The sequence below is a fragment of the Urocitellus parryii genome, chromosome 6 (genome assembly GCF_045843805.1).
Source record: "Urocitellus parryii isolate mUroPar1 chromosome 6, mUroPar1.hap1, whole genome shotgun sequence".
Classification (NCBI taxonomy): Eukaryota; Metazoa; Chordata; class Mammalia; order Rodentia; family Sciuridae; genus Urocitellus; species Urocitellus parryii.
In genome coordinates, this window is record NC_135536.1 from 170291118 (window position 1) to 170314350 (window position 23233).

The 23233-nt window shown below is 40.1% G+C and overlaps 1 protein-coding gene across 1 annotated transcript in view; it reads left to right on the forward strand.

The window, feature by feature from the left end:
* Positions 1–19116, forward strand: part of Rnf24 (ring finger protein 24) — a 77847-nt gene extending 58731 nt beyond the window's left edge. The window contains exons 3-6 of the mRNA XM_026385846.2: positions 1852–1894; positions 3394–3435; positions 14120–14199; positions 15194–19116. Coding sequence (XP_026241631.1) covers positions 1852–1894; positions 3394–3435; positions 14120–14199; positions 15194–15332 — 304 coding nt within the window. The 3' untranslated portion in view covers positions 15333–19116. The remainder of the gene's footprint in view (positions 1–1851; positions 1895–3393; positions 3436–14119; positions 14200–15193) is intronic.
* Positions 19117–23233: the final 4117 nt, after the last annotated feature.

Sequence of the window (23233 nt, forward strand, 5' to 3'; positions counted from 1 at the left end):
TAATTTCATCAGTGAATTCGTTATGTTGAAGCACTTTAGGCAAAAATATTGCTTTTATACAATATTTCCAAAGAACAGAAGTAGAGGAAATGCGTCTCAGCACATATGATGAAGCCAGCATAATTTTCTTTCCACAGTCTGATGGTACATGACAAGAAAGGGAATTATAGACCAATCTTTCTCATGAACAAAATATTAGTGAATAATATATGTGCAAAAAAAGAGTAATGCATTATAACCAAATAGGAATTGTTCCATGAATGAAGGTGTTTTTAATATTCAGAAATCAAAAAGTGTAGGTTTGGGGATAAAATTCAATGGTAGAGTGCTAGTCTTGCGTGCATAGGGCCCTAGGTTCAATCCCCGGTACTGCCCCCAAAAAAGCAATATAATAACCACATTAAAAGTAAAAGAAAGGAAGAAAAATAATATTTTATAAAATGTAATACTTACACATAATGTTTTTTAAATAAGCAAACTAGAATAGAAGGGAGTGTTTTTAAAATTCAATCAAAGCTGTCTACAAAATACCTAATAAAACATCATACTTAATAGTGACAATATTGATAGGCTCTTGACTATCACTTTTATTTAGTATTGTATAGGAGCACTGTTATGATTTATATATTTTCCTAATCTTGAGCTACAAAGAGATTTTGTTAACTAGATACAAAAAAAAACCTAACAGTAATTGGAGAAAAGATAATGAATTGGACTACATTTAAATTTTCAATTTTTTAAAACTGAGCCCATTAAATAATGGCAAAGATGTGGAACTAGAACTCTCAGAAACTGCCTGTAGGAGTAGAAATTGGTACAAGCACTGTGGACATAGCAATTCTATTTCTAATTATATCCTCATCAGAAATGAATCTGTATGTCCACTAAAAGATAAGCAGAAGAATTTGTGAAGCTGCTTTATTCAACAACAGAATGGATAAATTGTATTATATGCACACAGTGGAATACCATGTCAGTCAAAAGAACAGAATATAACATGGATGACTCTCAAAAAGGATTGTAGACTGAAAGCCAAACACAAAAGAATATATGCCAAATGATCCACTTATATGAAGTCCAAAAAACAGATATAATCTATAGTAACCAGAAGTCAAGATGGGGGTAACTCTGGGGAGTAGGTACTGATCGAGAGGAATCATTTCCGAGGCTTCAAGGATACTATAAATGTCCCATTATCTTCATATGGATAATAATTATACTGGAATATACATTTTCAAATTTTTGAGCTATATAATTAAGGTCTTATACTATTTATTTATTTATTTATTTATTTAGGTAATGGGGATTGAACCCAGGGGTACTTAACCACTGAGCCACATCCCCAGTCCTTTTTTATTTTTTATTCTGAGACAGGGTCTTGCTAAGTTGCTTAGAGCCTCACTAAGTTGCTGAGGCTTGTCTTGAGCTCCCAATCTTCCTGCCTCAGCCCCCTGAGTCACTGATATTCCAGGAATGTGCCACCACGCCTGGCAAGATTTTATACCTTATTAGATGTATGTTATACTTAAAATTTTATTTATGAAAAATGTGATATAGCAAATATTATTGAAAAAATAGATATTTGCAAATATAAAAAGAACTGTCATCTTCATTAAAATATTTATTGTATTAAGATTTTGTCATAATGAAATATCAATAGAACTTATATTTGGGTAACATTTCATGATTCACTTTCTCCTAACCTGGCAAAAGAGAAGTCATTTAGGAGTATTCTAGGATAAAGACTGTATTTTAAACCATAAATTATATAAATTAACACTAAAATCAATTTAAAAATTTTTTTCAATTATTAGAAATCTCAGTAACTCATTGCTTATTTCTGTCTTTTAGGTTAAGACATCAAGCCCACAAAGAATTTTATGCATACAAACAGGTAAGAAATTTAATTCAATATATTAATTAATTAATTAATTAAGATTTATAAAGATCTACTCTTTTTTAATGTTTTTTTTCAGTTGTAGAAAGCCACAATATCTTTATTTTTATTTTATTTATTTGTTTTTATGTGGTGCTGAGAATTGAACCCAGTGCCTCACATGTGCGAGGCAAGTGTTCTACCGCTGAGCTATAACCCCAGCCTCCAAATTGATTTTGATCATATTTTTTTCCTAAAAACTAAGAACTAAGATTATTTTCACTCATATTTTAAACTAAGACTGGATTTACATATTTTCATTTTAGCATTTCTGTCAATAGAGTTGAGACATTTCGATAAATGAATTTACTCCTTCTCCATTTAAAGACATAGCAGTTCCTCAGAGATGACCAGCTATGGTACAGTGGTCTCATCATTCCCTTTTGTACTTTAAATGTTAGTTCAGGTCTCGCATTAGAAGCCCACAAACTTGGATCATAGCTGTTAACCCTTCTATAGTTCCTCACTGGTTTGTGCTTTAATAACTCAACTTTTCTTGAAATCCAAATAAAAGTATTTTTTTTCTTCCTTGTGTCATTCTTTAACATTTACCACTGACACCAAACAGTGGGCCTAGATTTTCCTTAATTCTCTTTTGGCTCTAAGCATAAAATTTTTGTTGTCCTTAGAATTTTAGTATGTGTTTATATGAGTTTAAATATAGGCAGGGAGGGAAAGCAGCTTCAGCTTGTTTGGGTCATTAACCTTATTGACACTGATGTTAACAGGACTATGTCATCATTTTAGGAGTGTATATCTTTCTATCCATTTTTTATTCATGTATCCTTTTTTTTAATATTTTTTTAGTTGTAGACGGGCACAATATCTTTGTTTTTACATGGTGCTGAGGATCGAACCCAGTGCCCCACACATGCGAGGCAGGAGCTCTACCACTGAGCTATGGTCCCAGCCCTTATTCATGTATCTTTGATATCTGAATTTATTGGCTTGTTCCCTAGATGTACACACTGATGTCTTGGTTAATCCCACATTCTTCCCCATAGTTTTCATATGAGACTCAGAGTTGAATATTTTAGTTTTAAGTGAATCTTTTGTCTCATTTTGTCATAATCTTGACAACCTAAGCATGTTTGTATATAGGCTAACTAGAAAGTAAAATTGGCCTTGGTGATCATTTGTACATGAAATTGATAGAACTAATTGGGTCACAAGACACATGGTAAATTTAATCTTTAAAATATACTGAATATATTTAAATATATTTATATTATATAGTATATTGAGCTCAAGTTAAAAGAATGTTGTTAAAATGTTCTATCTCAAATTGTAAGAGATTATCTTCAATACTGAATTATGAAGGAAATTTTATTTGTGTGTATGTACACACACACACACATATACATATACATATATAAATATAAATATTTCTAAGTGGAATGAAAAAAGTTTTAAGTTACAAATTTAAATAAGCACAAAATAATTTTTTGTTCTTACAGGTTATATTAAAAGAGAAAGTAAAAGAATTGAATTTACATGAGGTAAGTTGCTTTATAAACATTTTAATATTGTCTTAAACTATTTTCTAATAGAAGTGATATGCTATAGTATGCTTAAATAACTTTATTTTCAGAAGCTGAAAAACTTAGGCTTGTTTTGATTTGCTTAATAGACCATTTGAGGGTGAAGTCATATAAAGATAAATTGTGTGAGGCCTTAAAGAGAGTAACATATTTACTGTTTTTAATAGGGATGGTGCCAATGTAAGATTTCATAGCAACAGGGAACGCTGCTTACTGTCAATGCTATATAAAAGGAGATAGATATAAATCAGTTTTTCTATTTGAGGTGAATTTGTACTAATTCCACTCTTGAAAATGTTCTCAGTATTACCTTCCTACTAATGGCACACATGCACACACACACACACACACACACTCACACACACAAAGTATGATTTTCTAATAGGGATAGGTGTGTGAGAAAGTGAGGCAGAAGGATGGAATGGGGAAGGGCACAAAGGTAGCAGTAGAAATCCTGGGCATTGTCTGAGAGTTAAGTTGCAGGGTTGACTCACAAGTGCTCACTGGTAATTTAAATATAAACTTTTGTGTGTGTATCCTGTTCTAGACATTAAGACACATAGTCTATAAAAATTCTGTTAATTTTAATGTTATTCCTGTGTTGTCTGTGGTGAAGCTACATTGTCAGTCTCTCAAAGAGAGTTAATTTGTGAAGTTATTTGAAGAAGAATAATTATTATTTAAATTGTTGTTAAACACTTTGAAATGATCTGATGCTCCTTGGGTCATTTTACATATTTTTCATCAACGAATTGAATACATTCCTGCTTAACAGCAGTTTACTTATAGTTTTGGATTAAATTTAAGCATCAATTACTGTTGGATATTTAACTTTCCAAAGTTTAATTTTAACATGTAGCCAAAATTAGCATAAAATAATAGAAGATGATCTCTTTTCTAATTAAGATTTTTTTCTTTTTCTATTTTATTTGAGGCAAGGTCTGAGTTGCTTAGCGTCTTGCCATTGCTAAGGCAGGCTTTGAACTTGTGATCTTCCTGACTCGGCCTCTCGAGCCCTGGGATTATAGGCGTGCACCATCATGCCCTGCTTTGAGATCTTTTTGATAACCATAAATGAAATTTTAATTCTGACATACATTAACAAGTTGAAAAACCAGGTTTGTCGGGAACAGAAGTCTTCAGTATTGATTTGATCGATTACTTTTAGAAAGTTAATCCTGAATAAATGTATTATGTTGCTGGCATGATACATGTACCTATAATCCCAGCTACTCAGTAGGCTAAGGCAGAAGGATCACAAGTTCGAAGCCAGCCTGAACAACTTAGCAAGATCCTGACTCACAAGTTTTTTTAAAAAGGTCTATGGATGAGCTCAGCAATAGAGTGCTTGCCTAGCATGTGTGAGGGGCCCTGGGTTCAATACCTAATAATACCAAAAAAAGGAAATTGCTGCCTCATTACATATTAGAATTAGTGCCCCCAGCTGTTCCTAATCAATTTATTTTGCTGAATCTGGCCATTTGTATTTAGTTATTTGTTATTTGTATTTAGTTATGGTAAGAAGTTGCTTTTATCATTAAATTTCTTTTGTACCTTTGTCTTCAATTTTTACCTGTGATAAAAACAAATTCTAGTTATGGTCAGAAGTTGCTTTCATCATTTTCTTTTGTACCTTTGTCAAAAAATAAATGGCCATATTTTTGTGGCTCTATTTCTATATACTCTCTTCTGTTTCCTTAATTTATGTGCCTATTCCTTCATTAGTACCACATTGACTTGATTAGAGTAGTTTTATATTAAGTCTTAAAATCAAGTAGTATGGGAGCGGGGGCGGGGGCTCAGTGGTAGAAGCACACTTAACCTGGAATGTGTGAGGCACTGGGTTTGATTCTCAGCACCGCATATAAATAAATAAAAAATAAAGGTCTATCAATAACTTAAAAAATTTTTAAATCAAGTAGTATGGTTCCTCTAACTTATTCTCTTCCAAAACTGTTTTAGTTAGATGTCTTAGTCTAGTTTCTGTTGCTATAACAAAATACTTGAGGATGGGTACTTTATAAAGAAAGGAGGTTAGTTTGGGCTCATGTGCTGAAGGTCCAAGAGCGTGACACTGGCATTGGCTTTGCCAGTGAGGACCATGTGCTGCTCCATGTGTGGTAGAAAAGCAAAAGTGAAGTAGGCACATGCAGAAGAAAGGTCAGATAGCAAGAGAGAGACAGAGGGAAACCTGAATAGCTTCATAATCTTTGTTACAGTAACTAGTCCAGTCTTGTGAGGTTCTAGCTCAGTGGTGCTAAACTTAATCCAGTCTCAAAAGAATAATCCAGTCTCTCAGGAAATATGAAACCATTCATGAAAGAAGTGCTTTCATGGGCTGGGGATGTGGCTCAAGCTGTAGCGCGCTCTCCTGGCATATGTGCAGCCCGGGTTCGATCCTCAGCACCACGTACAAACAAAGATGTTGTGTCCACTGGAAACTAAAAAAATAAATAAATAAATATTTTTAAAAAAAAGAAGAAGAAGAAGTGCCTTCATGACCTAATTACTTCTGCTAGGTCTCATTTCTTAAAGGTCCCACTGCTACTCAACACCATTACATTGAGGACCAAGCCTCAACATGAGTTTTGGTGGGGACAAACCAAGTTATAGCACTAGTCTAGTTCTTTTGCCCTTCTATGTAAAGTATAGAATCAGCTAGTCTATATCAGTTAAAAAAAAAAAAAAAAAAAACCTGGGGCTGGGGTTGTAGCTCAGTGGTAGAGCACTTGCCTTGTATGTGTGGGCTCTGGGTTTGATCCTCAACACCATATTAAAAAGGTGAATAGTGAAATAAAGGTATTGTATCTATCTACAACTAAAAAAAAAAGTAAAATAAAGGGAATAACTGAAATAGAAGATTTTTTTAAAACCTGAGTATTGATTAGTATTATATTAAATATATAAATGTATTTGGAGATAATTGACATTTATTATATTTATTTTCTAATGTATGAATGAATGTATTATATCTTTTATTTATTTATTTAGTAATTTTTTTGAGGCACTGTTGTTTAGGCTGTTACACATTTAGAATTTTTATGTCTTGGTGATTTACCCTTTTATCAAGATCCCTGTTCATCCCTGATAATTTTCTTTGCTTCAGTGTCTTTTTATTGTGTGTGTTGGCGGGGAGGGATTGCCAGGGATTGAACTCAGGGGCACTCAACCACTGAGCCACAGCCCTGTTTTGTATTTTATTTAGAGAAAGGGCCTCATTGAGTTGTTTAGCACCTGCCTCGTGGTTGCTGAGGTTGGCTTCAAACTCACGATCCTCTGTCTCAGCCTCCCCAGGCTCTAGAATTGTAGGCCTGCACCTGGTCCTGCTTCAAAGTCTTTGATAATATAGTGACTCCAGCTTCCTTTTAGTTAATGTTTGTATGGTATGTGTCTTTCTAGCCTTTTATCTTTAGTCTACCTATATAATTATATTTGAAGTAAGTTTTTTTATAGACAGCATATAGTTAGGTTATTTTTATTTTCTCTGTTCATTTGTCTTAATGTATCAAGGCAAATATATCACTTAATAATATGAGACTCTCAGAAGTAAACATAAGTATATAAATCATCATTACCTTGGATTAGGCAATGGATTCTTAGATATAACAACTAAAGTACATGCAACCTAAGGAAACAAATAGATAAATTGAAGTTAGCAAAATATTAGACTATTATGCTTCAAAAGACATTATCAAGAAAGTAAAAGGACAACCCATAGGGAGAAAATATTTGCAAGTCTGTATCTGAACTTTTATAACTCAATCATAATAAATCTATAAAATAAAAAGGTATGCAAATATATTCTCCCAGCTTTTCATATTAACAGGGCTTTTTTGTTGTTTTTGTTGTTCTAATTAGTTATACATGACAGCAGAATACATTACTATTCATTGTAAATGAATAGAGCACAGTTTTTCACTTCTCTGGTTGTACGTGAAGGAGAGTCACACCATTCATGCAATCATACATGTACCTAGGGTAATGATGTCTATCTCATTCCACCATCTTTCCTGCCCTCATTACCCCCCCTTACCCTCCGTTTGCCCAATCCAAAGTTTCTCCATTCATCCCATGCCCCCGCCCCCATTGTGGATCAGCATCAACTTATCAGAGAAAGCATTCAGCCTTTGGTTTCTTGGGATTGGCTTACTTCACTCAGTGTGTTATTCTTTTTTAATGCTGAGTAATACTCCATTGTGTATATATGCCACATTTTCTTTATCCATTCATCTATTGAAGGGCATGGTTGGTTCCACAGTTTAGCTGTTGGGAATTATGCTGCTATAAACATTAATGTGGCTGCATCCCCGTAGTATGCTGTTTTTAAGTCCTTTGGGTATAGACTGAGGAGTAGGATAGCTGGGTCAAATGGTGGTTCAATTCCAAGTTTTCTAAGGAATCTCCATACTGCTTTCCAGATTGGTTGCACCACTTTCCAGTCCCACCAGCAATGTATGAGTGTGCCTTTTTCCCACATCCTCGCCAACACTTATTGTTGCTTGTATTCTTGATAACTGCCATTCTAACTGGAGGGAGATGAATTTTTGATTTGCATTTCTCTAATTACTAGAGTTGTTGAACACTTTTTCACATGTTTGTTGACCAATTGTATATCTTATTCTGATAAGTGTCTGTTCAATTCTTTAGCCCAATGGGCTATTTGTTTTTTTGGTGTTAAAGTTTTTTTGAGTTCTTTATGTATCCTGGAGATTAGTGCTCTGTCTATTGGGCGTGTGGTAAAAGTTTGCTCCCATTCTGTAAGCTCTGCCTTCACCTAATTGATTGTTTTTTTTTTTTTTTCCTGAGAAGAAACTTTTTTAGTTTGAATGCATCCCACTTATTGATTCTTGATTTTACGTCTTGTGCTTTAGGAGTCTTGTTAAGGAAGTCAGGGCCTAATCTGACATGATGAAGATTTGGGCCTGGTTTTTTTTTGCTATTTGGCGCAGGGTCTCTGATCTAATTCCTAGGTCCTTGATCCACTTTGAGTTGAGTTTTGTGCATGTGAGAGATAGGGATTTAATTTCATTTTGTTGCATATGGATTTCCAGTTTTCATAGCACTGTTTCTTGGAATAGGCTATCTTTTCTCCAATGTATGGTTTTAGCACCTTTGTCTCACATGAGATAACTATATTTATGTAGGTTTGTCTTTATGTCTTATTTTCTGTACCATTGGTCTGCATGTCTATTTCAGTGCCAATACCATGCTGTTTTTGTTGCCATAGCTTTGTAGTATAGTTTAAGGTTGTTTTGTATGGCTCTTGCTTCGATCTTCTTGCTAAGGATTACTTTGGCTATTCTGGGTCTCTTATTTTTCCAAACGAATATTATGATTGCTTTTTCTGTTTCTATGAGGAATGATGTTGGAACTTTAATTGGAATCATATTGAATCTGAATAATGCTTTTGGTAGTATGGCCATTTTGACAATATTAATTTTCCTATCCAAGAACATGGGAGATCTTTCTTCTAAGGTCTTCTTCAATTTCTTTCTTTAGTATTCTGTAGTTTTCATTGTAGCAGTCTTTCACCTCTTTTGTTAAATTGATTCCCAAGTTGTTTTGTTGTTGTTGTTGTTTGGTTTGTTTTTGAGGCTATTGTGAATGGGATAGTTTTCCTAATTTCTCTTTCAGAGGATTCATTGCTGGGCTGGGGATGTGGCTCAAGCGGTAGCGAGCTCGCCTGGCATGCATGAGGCCCCGGTTCGATCTGCAGCACCACATACAAACAAAGATGTTGTGTCTGCCGAAAAACTAAAAAAATAAATATTAAAAATTCTCTCTTTCTCAGCTGGGAATGGAACCACCATTTGACCCAGCTATTCCCCTTCTCGGTCTATTCCCTAAAGACCTAATAAGAGCATGCTACAGGGACACTGCTACATCGATGTTCATAGCAGCTCAATTCACGATAGCAAGACTGTGGAATCAGCCTAGATGCCCTTCAATAGATGAATAGATAAAAAAAACTGTGGCATTTATACACTATGGAGTATTACTCTGCATTAAAAAACGACAAAATCATAGAATTTGGAGGGAAATGGATGGCATTAGAGCAGATTATGCTAAGTGAAGCTAGTCAATCTTTAAAAAACAAATACCAAATGACTCCTTTGATATAAGGGGAGTCAACAAGGACAGGGTATGGATGAAGAGCTTGAGAAGAAGATTTACATTAAACAGGGATGAGAGGTGGGAGGGAAAGGGAGTGAGAAGGGGAATCGCATGGAAATGGAAGGCGATCCCCAGGGTTATACAAAATGACATATAAGAGGAAAGGAGGGGTAAGACAAGATAATACAAATGGAAGAAATGATTTACAGTAGAAGGGGTAGAGAGAGAAAAGGGGAGGGGAGGGGAGGGGAGGGGGGATAATAGAAAATAGGACAGACAGCAGAATACATCAGACACTAGAAAGGCAATATGTCAATCAATGGAAGGGTAACTGATGTGATTCAGCAATCTGTATACAGGGTAAAATTGGGAGTTCATAACCCACTTGAACCAAACCGTGTAATATGATGTATTAAGAACTGTGTAATATTTTGAAAGACCAATAATAAAAAATTTTAAAAAAAGGAAAGCAAGAAAAAAAATGCTCTCTTTCTCTCTCTTTAAAAAAAAATTTTAAAAAAAGAGGATTCATTGCTGATGTATAGAAGTGTATTTGATTTATGGGTATTGACTTCATATTTTGCTACTTTGTTAACAGGGCTTTTTGCAAAATAAAAGTCTTTAACTCCAGTTTATCAAATTTTTTTTCTTATTACTTGTAATTTAGGTAGTATGTGCTTTTCACGCCTGTGGACTTGAAGTTGCTCCAACATTATTCATTGAAATGGCTATCCTTCTGCCATTGAAATGCTTTTGCACCTTTGTCAAAACAAGTTGATTATCTGACAAGGGATTTATATCTAAAATATATAAGAACTCATAACTAAAAAGAAAAATAAGTCAGCTAAAAAATGGGCAAAAGGACTTGAATAGACATTTCTCCAAGGAAGAAATACAAATAGCCAAAGAATAATTTATCATTAGTTACTTGGGAAATGACCACTTTATACCCACTAGGATAACCATAATCAAAAAGACAATAATAAATGTTAGTGATGATGTGGAGAAATTGGAACCCATATATAGTCCTGGTAGGAATGTAAAATGATTCAGTCACGTTGGGAATCAGTCTGATAGCTCCTCAGAAAATTAATAGTTACTCTCTATAACCCATAATTCTACCCCTTCATATATACCCCAAAGAATTGAAAACAGGCAATCAAATAGATGTACTGATATGTATGGTGGCATTATTCACAATAGCCAAAATGTAAAACAACCCAAGTGGCCACCAACCAATGAATGGATAAACAAAATGTGGTATATTTATACAAGGGAACATTATTTAACTATGAAAATGAATGAAGGCCAGGCTCAGTGGCGTAGGCCTATGATCCAAGTGGCTTGGGAAGCTGAGGCAGAAGTATCATGAGTTCAAAGCCAGCCACGGTAATTTGGTGAGGCCTAAACAACTCAGTGAGACCATAAATTTAAATAAAACATAAAAAAGGGCTGGGGATATAACTCAGTTGTTAAGTGCCCCAGTAACCCCCCAAAAAAAGAAGTACTACAGTATGGATGAACCTTAAAGACAGCAAGGAAAAGAAACCAAATGCAAAATACCACATATTTATGCTTCCATTTACATAAAATGTCTAGAATAGAGAAATCTGTTAAGACAGAATTAGTGGTTGGTTGCCAGAATTTGATGAAACGGGAAAATAGGAAGGGATTGCTTATGGCTATGGGTGTTTTGGGATAAGGGAGGTGATGCAGATGTTCTGGAATTAAATAGTGGCAGAGAGTTAATATATTATTTTTTATTTTCCCTGGTTCTGGAGATTGAACTCAGGGTGCTTTACTACTGAATTACATCCCCAGTCCTTTTATTTTTTTTATTAACATTTATTTTTTAGTTGTAGTTGGACACAATACTTTAATTTTATTTATTTTTATGTGGCGCTGAGGATCAAACCCAGGACCTTGCATCTAGGTGTGCGCTCTACCACTGAGCCACAATCCCAGCCCTATTTTTTTATTTTGAGAAAGGTTCTCATTAAGTTGGCCAGGATGACATCAAACTTGTGATTCTCCTGCATCAGCCTCCTGAATCACTGGGGTTACAACTCTGGATGTGTTTTAAAACTTTTAGGAGCTGGGAATATAGCTCAGTGGTAGAGCACTTACCTAGCATGGACAAGGCCCTGGGTTTGATGCCCAGTACTAGGAGCAGAGAGGGAACAGTTCTTTGACCAGGCACAGTGGTACCCATCTGTACATTCCTGAGTCCAGTGACTCAGAAGGCTGAGGCAGGAGAATTGCAGGTTTGAGGCCAGCCTTGTCAATTTAGCAAGACCCTGTCTGAAATAAAAAACAAAGAGGGCTGGAGATACAGCTCAGTAGTGCCCCTGGATTCAGTTCAATCTCTAGTACCAAAAACAACAACAACAAAAAAAAAAAAAAAAAAAAAAACCCTGCTGAATTCTATACCTATTTAAAGGAGTAAATATGATGATATGAGAATTATAGCTTAGTATTTATAAAGGTGATAGGAAATCACTTTGGATACAAACAATCTGTCATTGAAAGTAAAGGTCATTTGCAAAATATGCTCTATAAAGGAAAATTTTTAAATGACTCTGGCCCTGGGGGATCTTCCAGGAAGTCCAGTTTGAGGCTTTTGTCTTTTTATTATTGCCTTTAATTTTTGGTCACCTTTAGCACTTACCATGTCAGAATTTATCTTCTGTGTGTATGTGTTGTATTTATTGTTGTTTGTTTGTTTGTTTTCAGGCATCTATAGTTTTTGTTTGTTTATGAGGGTGTTTTTAATTTTTTTTTCGTTGTTGATGGACCTTTATTTAATTTATTTATTAATTACAGTGCTGAGAATCGAACCCAATGCCTCACACATGCTAGGCAAGTGCTCTACCACTGAGCCACAACACTAGCCCAATATAATTTTAGAATTTGTTTATGTCGAACATAATAGCACATTAAAAACCATAACAAACTCCATTTTGAAAAAGGTGACAAATTTGGATCCTAGAATTTATAAAAATGAGCAATGTGTCTCACATACTTCAGTAGAGTTAGTACTGAACTTCCAGAAGATAATTCTAACCCTGTTTCAGAAGGTTAGGCTAAGGGAAGCTTCCTCTTGAAGGCCACAGGGTTGCTCACCCAGTTTAGAAGGTGAGGGCATTTTCTGCCTTTATAGATGAGAAGCTGAGGCCCAAAAAGATAACCCTGCCCCAGAAAACAAAAATGGACTTGAAAGTAATGCTCTCATCACAAATTTTAAACAATAATAGACAATTGGTATTGATAGACTGCCTTACTATATCCTTCCAACCTTATATAGTTCAGTGAGGAGCAGGACAGGTAATGTCCTCATTTTATAGGTAAAGAACAGTAATTATGAAGACAGAGGTCACAACTTGTAATAACACAAAGCTAGTAGGTGTCCAAGCCCAGGCCAGACACCTATCCTGCCTTCTTCCTTCCTGCAGTCTTGGTGGCATGCTGAATCTTACAGGCACTCTTGTCCATTCTCCTCCTGAGAAGATCCTGTCTGCTGTACACAAAAGGCCCCAGTAACTGCCACAACAGGGGTATTGGAAGACTGACATTCACAGCACTGGCTATAGGCACACGTAACCTAGAAAGACTGGGTTACATATTACAGGTTAAAAAGCTGATCACAGCAAAACCGTATCTGCTGTCAGGGCAGGAAATAGTGATAGCCTGAGCCAGGATCCCTGGGGATGAACAGGAAAACAAGCAAAGAAGAATGCAGCTCAATAGCAGGAGACAGAAGGGGTTCAGCAACACATCAATGTAACAGACCTGAGTCCCCAGCCAGGACTAGCTGCTCCCCAACTCCACCAAGCCTGGCCTCTCCCCAACATGATTATTGCTACGTTTGTTTCCTCATCTGTAAGATGGGTAAATGTAATGATACATGTATCCAAGGCACTAAGTATGAAAGCAGTGAAAACTGTCCATCTGTCAGAGAGCAATCCTGGCCCATGTACATAATTTGGTAAGTGAAACTTGTAATAACATTTAATTAGACAAAGACAGACTCTGATAGAAGGACAGTGCCACATGGCAGCTCTAAGAACTATAAATAGCATGTTACTGCAATTCGTGCCTTAAAAACTGAAGCAAGAGTTGCCCAGGATGTGAGCAGGCCCTTCAGTGAGTACTTGGGAGCTGGGACCGTGCTGCTGATCAGGCAGAGCATCCCCTGGGAAAGTCAGTCCCTGGTCACATCATGCAAGTTACAAGGTGAAGCCTGCATGTATGAGAGGAATCCTGTCACACTTCTCTCATGTACAGAATAAAGGAACCTCTACTTGTTTTCTGTCTCTCCGTCTGCCTACCACCTTTAAATGTGCAACAGGAAGAGCATGGGCATCTTCTTCAGAGGGCCTTACCATTCCAGTTGGTTTCTTTCCTGTAAAGAGTTGTGAGACACTATAAATTTCTTCAAATGGCTGGCCCTGGGGAGCCTGAGCTCTGCTCTGTGGCTTGGGTGAGTACCTACCAGACACTTGGTCTCATTTGTGACTTTGTCTTTCAGCTCTGTGCAGTATGTCTAGAAGACTTCAAGCCTCGGGACGAGTTAGGGATTTGTCCATGTAAGCATGCCTTCCACAGAAAGTGAGTACTGGCATGGAATTATTTAATGGGAGTTGACCTTGAGGCATATCAACCAACTCAGTGTGGGCTATGTGGCAATGCCAGACAAGCTTGATGGCTTCTCAGTTGGTCTGTAATGCAGGAAGTTGACAGCACCCTGTGAGGCAGGTGTGTGTATTCGTGACATTTAGGAGGGTGAAGGGGGTGGAATGTGACTACCATGACAGGGCTCAGGCAGAGAGTCAGCCAAGCCTACACCTCTCTGGAACCCAGATTATAAACAACTATTTAGATGGAACTTTCCAACAATAGTTTCCATCTCATAAAAATGTATTTTAATCAAAACCATAGTTACTTTAAATCAAAATAAATAGTCTGTATATAAATGGTAGTGTGGGGCCATCTCCTCCTTACCACAGACATTAATATCTCCCTTCTCTTGCAATTTTATGTGTTTTGTATTTCTACTAGAAAATTTTATTTTCCTGCTTCCTATTTCCCTCCTCAGTGTACTTTGCTCTTTAAGAAGTCCTGGGTAGCCGGGCATGGTGGCACATGACTGTAATTCCAGCCTCTCAGGAGGCTGAATCAGGAGGATCATGAGTTCAAAGCCAGCCTCAGCAAAAGTGAGGCACTAAGCAACTCAGTGAGACCTCATCTCTAAATGAAATACAAAATAGGGCTGGGGAATATGCCTCCATGGTCGAGTACCACAGAGTTCAATCCCTGGTACCCCCACCAGAAAAAGAAGTTGTGGGGGGTAAACTGAGGGTATAACACACCAACTGGCTTCCTAATACCACCTTTTGGAAAACAGGAGGGTCTGATTCCTTCAGAGAGTGACATGTCTTCTCCACCTATAGTGGAGCTCCTTGAGACCATATACCAGATTCCTCACACTTGGGTTCTAGGTGGCAGACATGTTCACTATCCTTGGCAACAGTGAGATGACTGCAGGAGCTGCTATTAGTATGGGACTAACATCTCCCTCCCCTCACCTTGTTTCATTCTGCAGGTGCCTTATTAAGTGGCTGGAAGTTCGGAAAGTGTGTCCACTGTGCAACATGCCAGTTCTGCAGCTGGCCCAACTGCATAATAAGCAGGATCATGGGCCCCCCCAGGGACCTCTGCCTGGGGCAGAGAACATTGTATAGCTCACTGCAAGGATCAGACTGTTGTTGAATACGAGATCTGTGTGGAGCCAGGAGGAACACAAGCAGTCTCTGTCTTGGCTGCTCTCTACCTGGGGCATTAACTGCCGCTTCTTTTTCCTCACGAAGAACTCTTGAGTCAGCCAGGCTGGCAATCTAGGCATCTGGGTCTTGTGACAACCAAAGCACTCTGACACTATCCCATGGCCAAGAGAAGAGGAGTGGATGAGTCTACAGGTTTGATTCCAGAAACTTCATGAGGGTCTCTTGCTAACTCCATTACACTCTATCTCTTTATCAAGCAGAAGGGAAGATAAACACAGGTGTAAGATAAGGGAACTGAGGGATCGTCTTTAAAGCCACGCCCCTACCCTGTGGACAGATGAGCTCCTGTGCAGACCACAAACTCTCCTGGCAGCCGGGAACTGAGTAAAACCAGTGGTTACACCAGCCAAAACACAGGTAGCTGCCAGTGGTTGGTGAGGCAGTGCCCACAGCTTTTCAGTTATGTTCCTTTTATAAGTCCATCTTGGAACCCAAGGGCAGAAGTGCCCCTCACCATTATCTGTCCCAAGTTCACTTGCTACCAATACTTGCTATCAAATCATCTAAGCTGAAAATATTAGATGTGCTTGGAAAGGCCTGGTCAGAAGTCATTTCCTCTTACCATTTCCTCCTCCCATTCACCAGTTAGGCCTGTCAGGAGCCCCAGCAAGGGCTACAGCCTGTGTCCACACTGTCCCTGTGTAACCCAGGGGGCTCCAAGGTTCTGCCTACATCCCTATAAGCACAGTATGGTGCCAATGTAGTGCTGGCCTTGGCCCACTGGCGCAGGTGAAGCTGCTGTGAGCCCTTCAGATGGCCCTAAAGAGGAGCAACTGACAAAGGCCAGTCCTCCTGGCCCAGCTGAATGAAGAGAATACTGACCCCTTTGCCTCTCCTGTTCTTTCCTCACTCTATTCTTTCCCCTCTCTTGTGCTGTTTCTACTTAAGGAAAAAAAAAATGCCTGTCATTGACTTTTTAAAGTCTACCCCAAGTAAGTTCCCTACATAATTCTGAATCCTGAAGCCGGTGATCCATGCGGAATTGTAAATAGTTTCAGGAAGCCCCTATAGGGCTGGCTACCCTTAGTGTGTGCCTCAGTATTTGAACTTGTGATCACCAACTGAAAGTGTCTTCATAGGAGAGAGATGCATGCTACTCTTTGGCTCTTTCTGTCCAGCTTTTCTAGAAATGACTCAGTCTATTAGGATCTGTGAATACTGTGTAAACTAGCCATGTGAAGTAGCAGTGGATGAGACAGAACGTTCTTTTCCACAGCCTGCTCTCCCCCTCCCATCCCATCATAGGAGGTGCCGCAACACTTCATCAACTGCTTTACTCCACTCTGTCCCACAGGTGTGAGTAGAGTTTTTCACTGGAATACAGTCTGCGTGATATGGAGAGGATGGAGAAGGCATTGCTGCTGTACTCATGGCATGTCTCCAGGAATTTTTTCTGGAATCCAGCCTCTACGATCATAAGAGGGAACCTGACCTTGGCTCAGGTGGCTTGGGTCAGATGAGGAAGAAAATTCCCATTTGCTTAGAAAAGTGCTGGGCAGAATCCAGTTTGGAAAATTACAAGTGCAGTTGGTCAGAATTGGCCGTTTCCTATGTGTGACCTATTCGTATGCCAACTGGACTGCTGCCTAAACAGGGCAAGAGAAGTGTGAACTATTTTTATATGAACGCCTTAGCCTGTTTGGCCCTCTTGAGAACTCTTTATACACTGCGACTTTCACCCTCCTTTTGTGTTCTGTTCATAGCATGATAGAGTTGAATGCTGCAACACCCAGTTTACAGTGAAATGTTTTCAGTGACCAATGTTAAGTGGGCTTACTGCTAGCCCAGCCTCATTAACGGCCAGCATCCACCAGTTTCCATGGCATGACCTTGGGACAGATGTTGCTGCCTCTTTTTTTAAGGGGCTCCAATAGGAAAGAAATTTTTCCCCTTCTGACCTACAGTGCAAATCATTGCCACTTACAACTTTCCTAGGACTCTAGCCTTTCAGTTGCCACCTTTTCTGTCCTTATGCATTAGTACTAAGGAGATAGCCTCATGAAGTCCCTGGATTTGTGCCAAGACAAAATCATCTCATCTCACTGCATAAGAGCTCCAGGCAGGCTAAGGTGCAGACCCTAAATAGTCAGAGCCTTTAGAGGAAAGGACAAGAATGCTCTGTATTCTGCACTGGGCCTCATCTTGGATATGCTGTGCCTGAATGAAGTGCCACTAACTTCACCATCACAGCACTTGTGAATGCAAAGTGCTTCTTAAAAGGAATTCCTTTGCTAGCATTGGGCTGGAAGCTGAACTGTCAACAAGAGTATTCCTCTGCTTTTAGTGATCTCTTGGCTTGGTGGCATCCTGCTGCATCACTAACAGTAGTTATGGCAACTCTTAGCCATACAGTCCCTACACCTGGGTCCCCCACCAGGTGTAGATATGTGGGGAATCTGATCTACTCTTGGACCACTAGCTGGTGTGATTTGTCAGTGTCTTAAGCAGCTCAAAGATTGGATGTCACTTGGGTGCTGTGGGTTAGTGGAACATAACTCAGCCCTTCTGTGGCTAAACCATTATCTAGTTATTGCTAGAGGCCAACTGAATTCAGCTGATGTTAGAAGCAGGGAACAGACCCAGCCCAGTTCCTAGTTGGATCAGCATAAGACCCTAGAAGTTGACATCTGCTGCTTTTCTTTGCCAAGTATGATCTAGTTAGGCCCATCACTGGCAGATAAAGTCCTTGCAACCTGTACTTTTCTGGCCAAGGAGCAGGACAAGACAGAACTGGCCAAATGGGAACAAGTGCTTCTGGAGGTCTGGGCTAAGGAATACAGGGGACCTCCCACTATTGCCAGCTACCTAGTTCTTAATAAATCAAGATTTGTTTCCCTTGTGCCAAACCCCTTGGCTCCATCAGAAATGACATTGGGCCATGTCTCTTCATGACTCCACATCTCGTCTCCATTGTCAGGTCCCACTTTAAGCTACTATGAACTACTGTAGAAATTATTTTCTGAGAGGCTTCCTGGGTATTAGGAGATGCACAGGGAGGTATCCCAGAGCTCCAGGCAGAAGCACTTGAAGTAATTTAAGTCACCCCCTTCCTATTCACTTGCCTTGTGCCATTCTGCAGGCTTGTCTCAAAGCCTCATTTCCTCATTCACCACCTGGGGACTGCATTAACAATGTCCTTGCCACCTCTTGGGAAGATTAGCCAGTGTCCAGAGCCTGGTGAGCAGCAGGCCTAGGGACAGGGGGCTGCTCATCCACATAATATCTGAGTCATGCAGGCTCAAGAGCTTCCTAAGCTGCAGGGGCTTTACCTGGGCTAGCACTCACCTGTCTCCCTTTCCTCTCCTGATCTTCCTTGGTCACATTCATCTGTCATTTCCCCCACTGCACCCCAACTTGGTTGTTCAATGCTGTCTTCCTTTCTAGATTTAACTTTTTAAATAGGTAATCCCACAAAACAGTTAAAAATTTTCTTCCTTGCACTCCTGACTCCATCAAACCCAGTTCCTCAGCACATGAGCACCCACTGGTTTTTGTTCCTTGCATAGCTTTCCAGAGATTATTCATGCATACACATTCCACATGTGCAAATGTATGGGTAATTGGAGTTTTTTTGCTCATGTTATAACACACAGGCTTATTAAAGGGACATTCCTGTTCGTGTGGGAAGAGTCATTTGATTAGTCAGAATCTCTTAAAAGGTGAGCCCAGAACTGGGGGATATTTTTGCACCACATTCCTTTTGAATAAGGTGTTTTTTATTTGATGTTTACATACTGGAACTATATAGTTTCTTATGTGAATCAGCAACTGCAATCCTTCCCTTAAGCCAATGGTCCAGCTAATTCAAGAGCACTAGTTTTCAGATAGTCTTCCTGTTGTGTGAGATCAGTGCAGGCTCAAGCAAGACCAGCTCCTCAGCCCCAAGCTATATGTGCAGTGTGCCCCAACCCCATCTGGTTTGTTTAGTGTTGTCTGCCTGTAACTGCCATTGTTTCTTAAGAGTGCCAGTGTCTCAGAGGAAGGAGTTTGAATAGAAACTAAAGGCTTATCTTGTAGTGCAGATGTCTCTGCCTCTACCAGTCAGCTGGCTGCTATATCTGAATGTCCATAAGCAAGTTCCAGATTGGCTTCCTTTTCTTTCATCTTCATCTGTGTACTCAGAGGCAAATGTTTCCTAGAGAATTTCCCCTCACCCAACCACTTTTCCATTTGGTATAAGAAATTACCATAATCTTTTCATTTTTGCCCTTTAAGGAGATGAAAGTTGAAGCTGCTTCCTCCAGGCACCCCTGGGGAAGGGTAGACTTGTGCCTCACTCACCAACAGCCACCCAGTGCCTCTCATCAGCCTTTATGGTATCTGTCTGCCTACTGCCCCAAACAACATCACTGTTTTAAAGTGCAACTAGGCCCACTCTAACCTGAACTTTGATTAGAAATTTTGTGATAAACTCCACCCTTCAGGCACTTGTGGAATATCTGGCTTTGGTTAGTCTTTCCCTGTTAGGAATTCCTTAAGTAATAGAGATGGAGATACCTAAACTCAATGTAAATTCTGAAAACTGCATGTGATAACTGGAAAACACCAGATCATAGTTCTTTAGTAAGATGAACAAGATCCTATGTGCCATGGATTGTGCTTCCAATTGAGGGGAAATTCCCGATCAGCTTTACAGCCCAAAATGTTGCAAGATGCAAAGCACTTAATTCCACTTTTAAATGAAGCACCTACACTTCTGGCTTTCCAATCTAGTCCTCATGCCTGTGGCCACAGGGTCAGGGAGACCACCCGTGCTGCTTTATAGACATGGTGTAACCTAGAATGTGGGCCCCACCAATGTCAAGAGACTTCTGTTTGTGCTTTGACAAAGTTTCCCAGCACCCTAGGCCAGTTCCAGCCCGGCAGGTCTGTTTGAGGCCTGCTGTGTACCATTAGTCTCCGTCCACGTTCGTTCCTCCCTCCCTTGCACAGCTCGGTGGATGGGGTAGGGTGCCCAGCATTAATAAGTCCCTCCTGGTGACAGCCTGGTCTTCCAAGAGAACGCTGCTGGTAACTTGTCTCTAGGTCTCTTGACAGATCATTGCCAGGAAGGGGGGCACTTTAGTCTTGCAGTTTAGCCCTTTGGGGCTTATTCACTAGATATTGTATAACTCCCTCAAAAATAAGGTTTATGAAATGCTGAACCTCAGTTTTCATAGACGTGTTTGTACACTAAGAATTCTGCAGCAGAATATTTTTAAACATCCGCAGTTTTTTGTAAGGTATATTTTTGTATATTTAATTGCTATTTTAAAATTTTAATGCATTTTTTGCTAATCACTTGTTTAAAAACAAAACATGCATGTAATTGACTGAAACACATGTAAATAAAAAGCAGGTTTTGAAAATACTTAGTGTTCGAGTGTGTGCCTTTCAACTCAAGAGTAGTTGCCTGGGTAGTAAGACTTGAAAATACAAAGGGAAAGGTTCTGCTCAAGCAGAGGGGATAGGTGCTGATGCCTCTGGCCTGTCCACTTCTGTAACAGGCATAGTGGTGAGAATGCTAGGCTTCAAATGGAGATTACAGTGGAAGTCCAGGCCTTACCAACCACCCTGGCCTCAATTGTACAGGCACATGTTGACAATCTCCCAACTGTGAACTCAGGGTGGCCTGAAGTAGCAGGACTTAGCTTTTTCCACGTTCAGCCCACATGACCCTTAGGACTCACCCCCAAACCAACCCTCTTGCTATATATCCCAGACCTTAAAGTCTTGAAGAGAAGTCTTGGTCCAAAGTCCTCTAGGCCAGTGCTACTCTTCTCGCTTCTCACTAGGACATCTGCAGCTTAGTTTCAGTCTGGTGGCTTCAGGAAAACTTGTTCTGAGGCCATTCATGACCTTGCAGTCGAATCTGGACAGCCTCATCCATTCTCCACCAGGTGCCTAAAGACATGCCCTTAGTCTGAGCCACAGGCCTCTATGAATAGCTTGTTTTGTCTCTTATTCCTTCACTGCCCATTTCATTACTATTATTTTTCTCATGCTCTTGGAATTCACAAAATCCCCTTGCTTTTCCCATCTGCATGCGCATTACCCAGCTCTATATCTGACCTAAAAACTCAGGTGCCTATTTGACAGTCCAAAATCAAACATAGGTGCCCTTACGCCCTCATCTCCCTACACCCTGCCACCTCCTACCCCTGACCAGCCACCCTCCTCCTATCAGTTCAGGCCATATATTTTTCTCTGCACCATAGCCACAGCCCACATACTGCTTCTGGCATTAGGATAAGGTGAGACACTCAGGCCACCAGGTGGAAAGCAGACTAGGACTTGAGAGCAGACAGGATGTTGGCTATGGTGACCACCCAGAGTGCACCTTATGGGCTGGAGGTGGCGAGATGGCAGTAAGCTTGGATAAGGATATGCATATCTGTAGGGATAGCGTGGAAGTCCACAGGTGGAGAGGAAATAGTGTCTAGGGTTTTAGTTTAAGGGCCAGGTCTGGGTGGGGTGCTGCCTTGAGGAGATCCAGGATTGTAGAGATGGCTTGAGGAGATCCAGGATTGTGTCTGAGGACGACACCATCTGTCATCAGAGAACAAGCTGGCAAAGACGGAAATAATCAACGAGGCAGAGAAGCAAGAGGAGCCTGCTAAGAGCTGACGCAGGTAAGATCCTGAAACATCCATTAGATTTGTAACTTTAGGTTCACTGGTAGCCTATCAAAAACACTCCCATGGAATGACAGAGTGGGCTGAACACAAGGTAAAAAGTGAAGAAAAACAGCTTCAAGAGAGGAGCAGTGGGTTGAAGGAAGGCCAACGAGACATTCACAGCTCATACTCTGGATCCAGACAGATCTGGGCTTGATTCCAGTTCTGCCCATTACCAGCTGTGTGACCTTGGGTATATTTGCTCTTCTGGGCTTCAGTTTCCTTCTGTGTTATACTGTAGGAATAGCCAGGGCCGAGGAGGCTGCCCATGTGGAACACTGTCATAACCTCATGTGCTCCGTGAGATGGAAGTTCACAGGAATAATCTGCCCAGCAGAGCAGGAAAGCCAAGGGCCCATAAGCTGAGAAATCCCCACCTCCAGTCCCAGTACAAGTGGGTAGATGGTGCTGGTGGTGGTTTTGGTAACAAGGAGAAAGTGCAGCCAACAAGCAGACAACTGAGAGTGGAAGACCTAGAGATGAGCAGCTGCAATAAGGGTGAACTGCCATCCCAGCAGCATTCCTCTTACTCTGCTGCAGGAGGCCCCAGCCCAGCTGGACCCACACTCTAGATGTGTCAAGGCACATGCATAAAGGCACATGTCCCTCGGGGAAAAAGCTATGGGACGCCCTGCGTGAGCCGGCCCTCTGCTGCCATCACACAGCCCACACCCTATCTTGCGCCCTACTCACCCCTCCCTTCCACCCCAGAAAGAAACTGAGCTACATGTGGAGATCACAGAACAGGGAGGGTCTTAAGACCTTCCTTCTGGTTATAAGGCTGCTTTATACCAGGCCTTTCCTTGCCTTCAACTGTGATTCCCACATCACTTGGCACATTAGATATAAAAGCTGCGCTGTCTCCAAGGGGAAGGCTTCTTAAATTATTCTGCACAGCAGAAAGAAAAGGTCCAGCCCTTAGCAAGACACTCAAGTAGTCTGAAACCCCCAAGCACCAGAGGCTCCCACAGTTAATCAGCAGACACCTCAATTCCTCATCTGCTACTCAGCCTGAAAGGATACTCTCTACATGGCCCCTTGAAGAGCCATCAATTCCAGGGGCTCTTTGGTGTCACACTGCCAGCCTCTGCTTTTTCCACTAGCTCACCCATTTTGGTCAGGTCATTATACCCCCCTACCCTA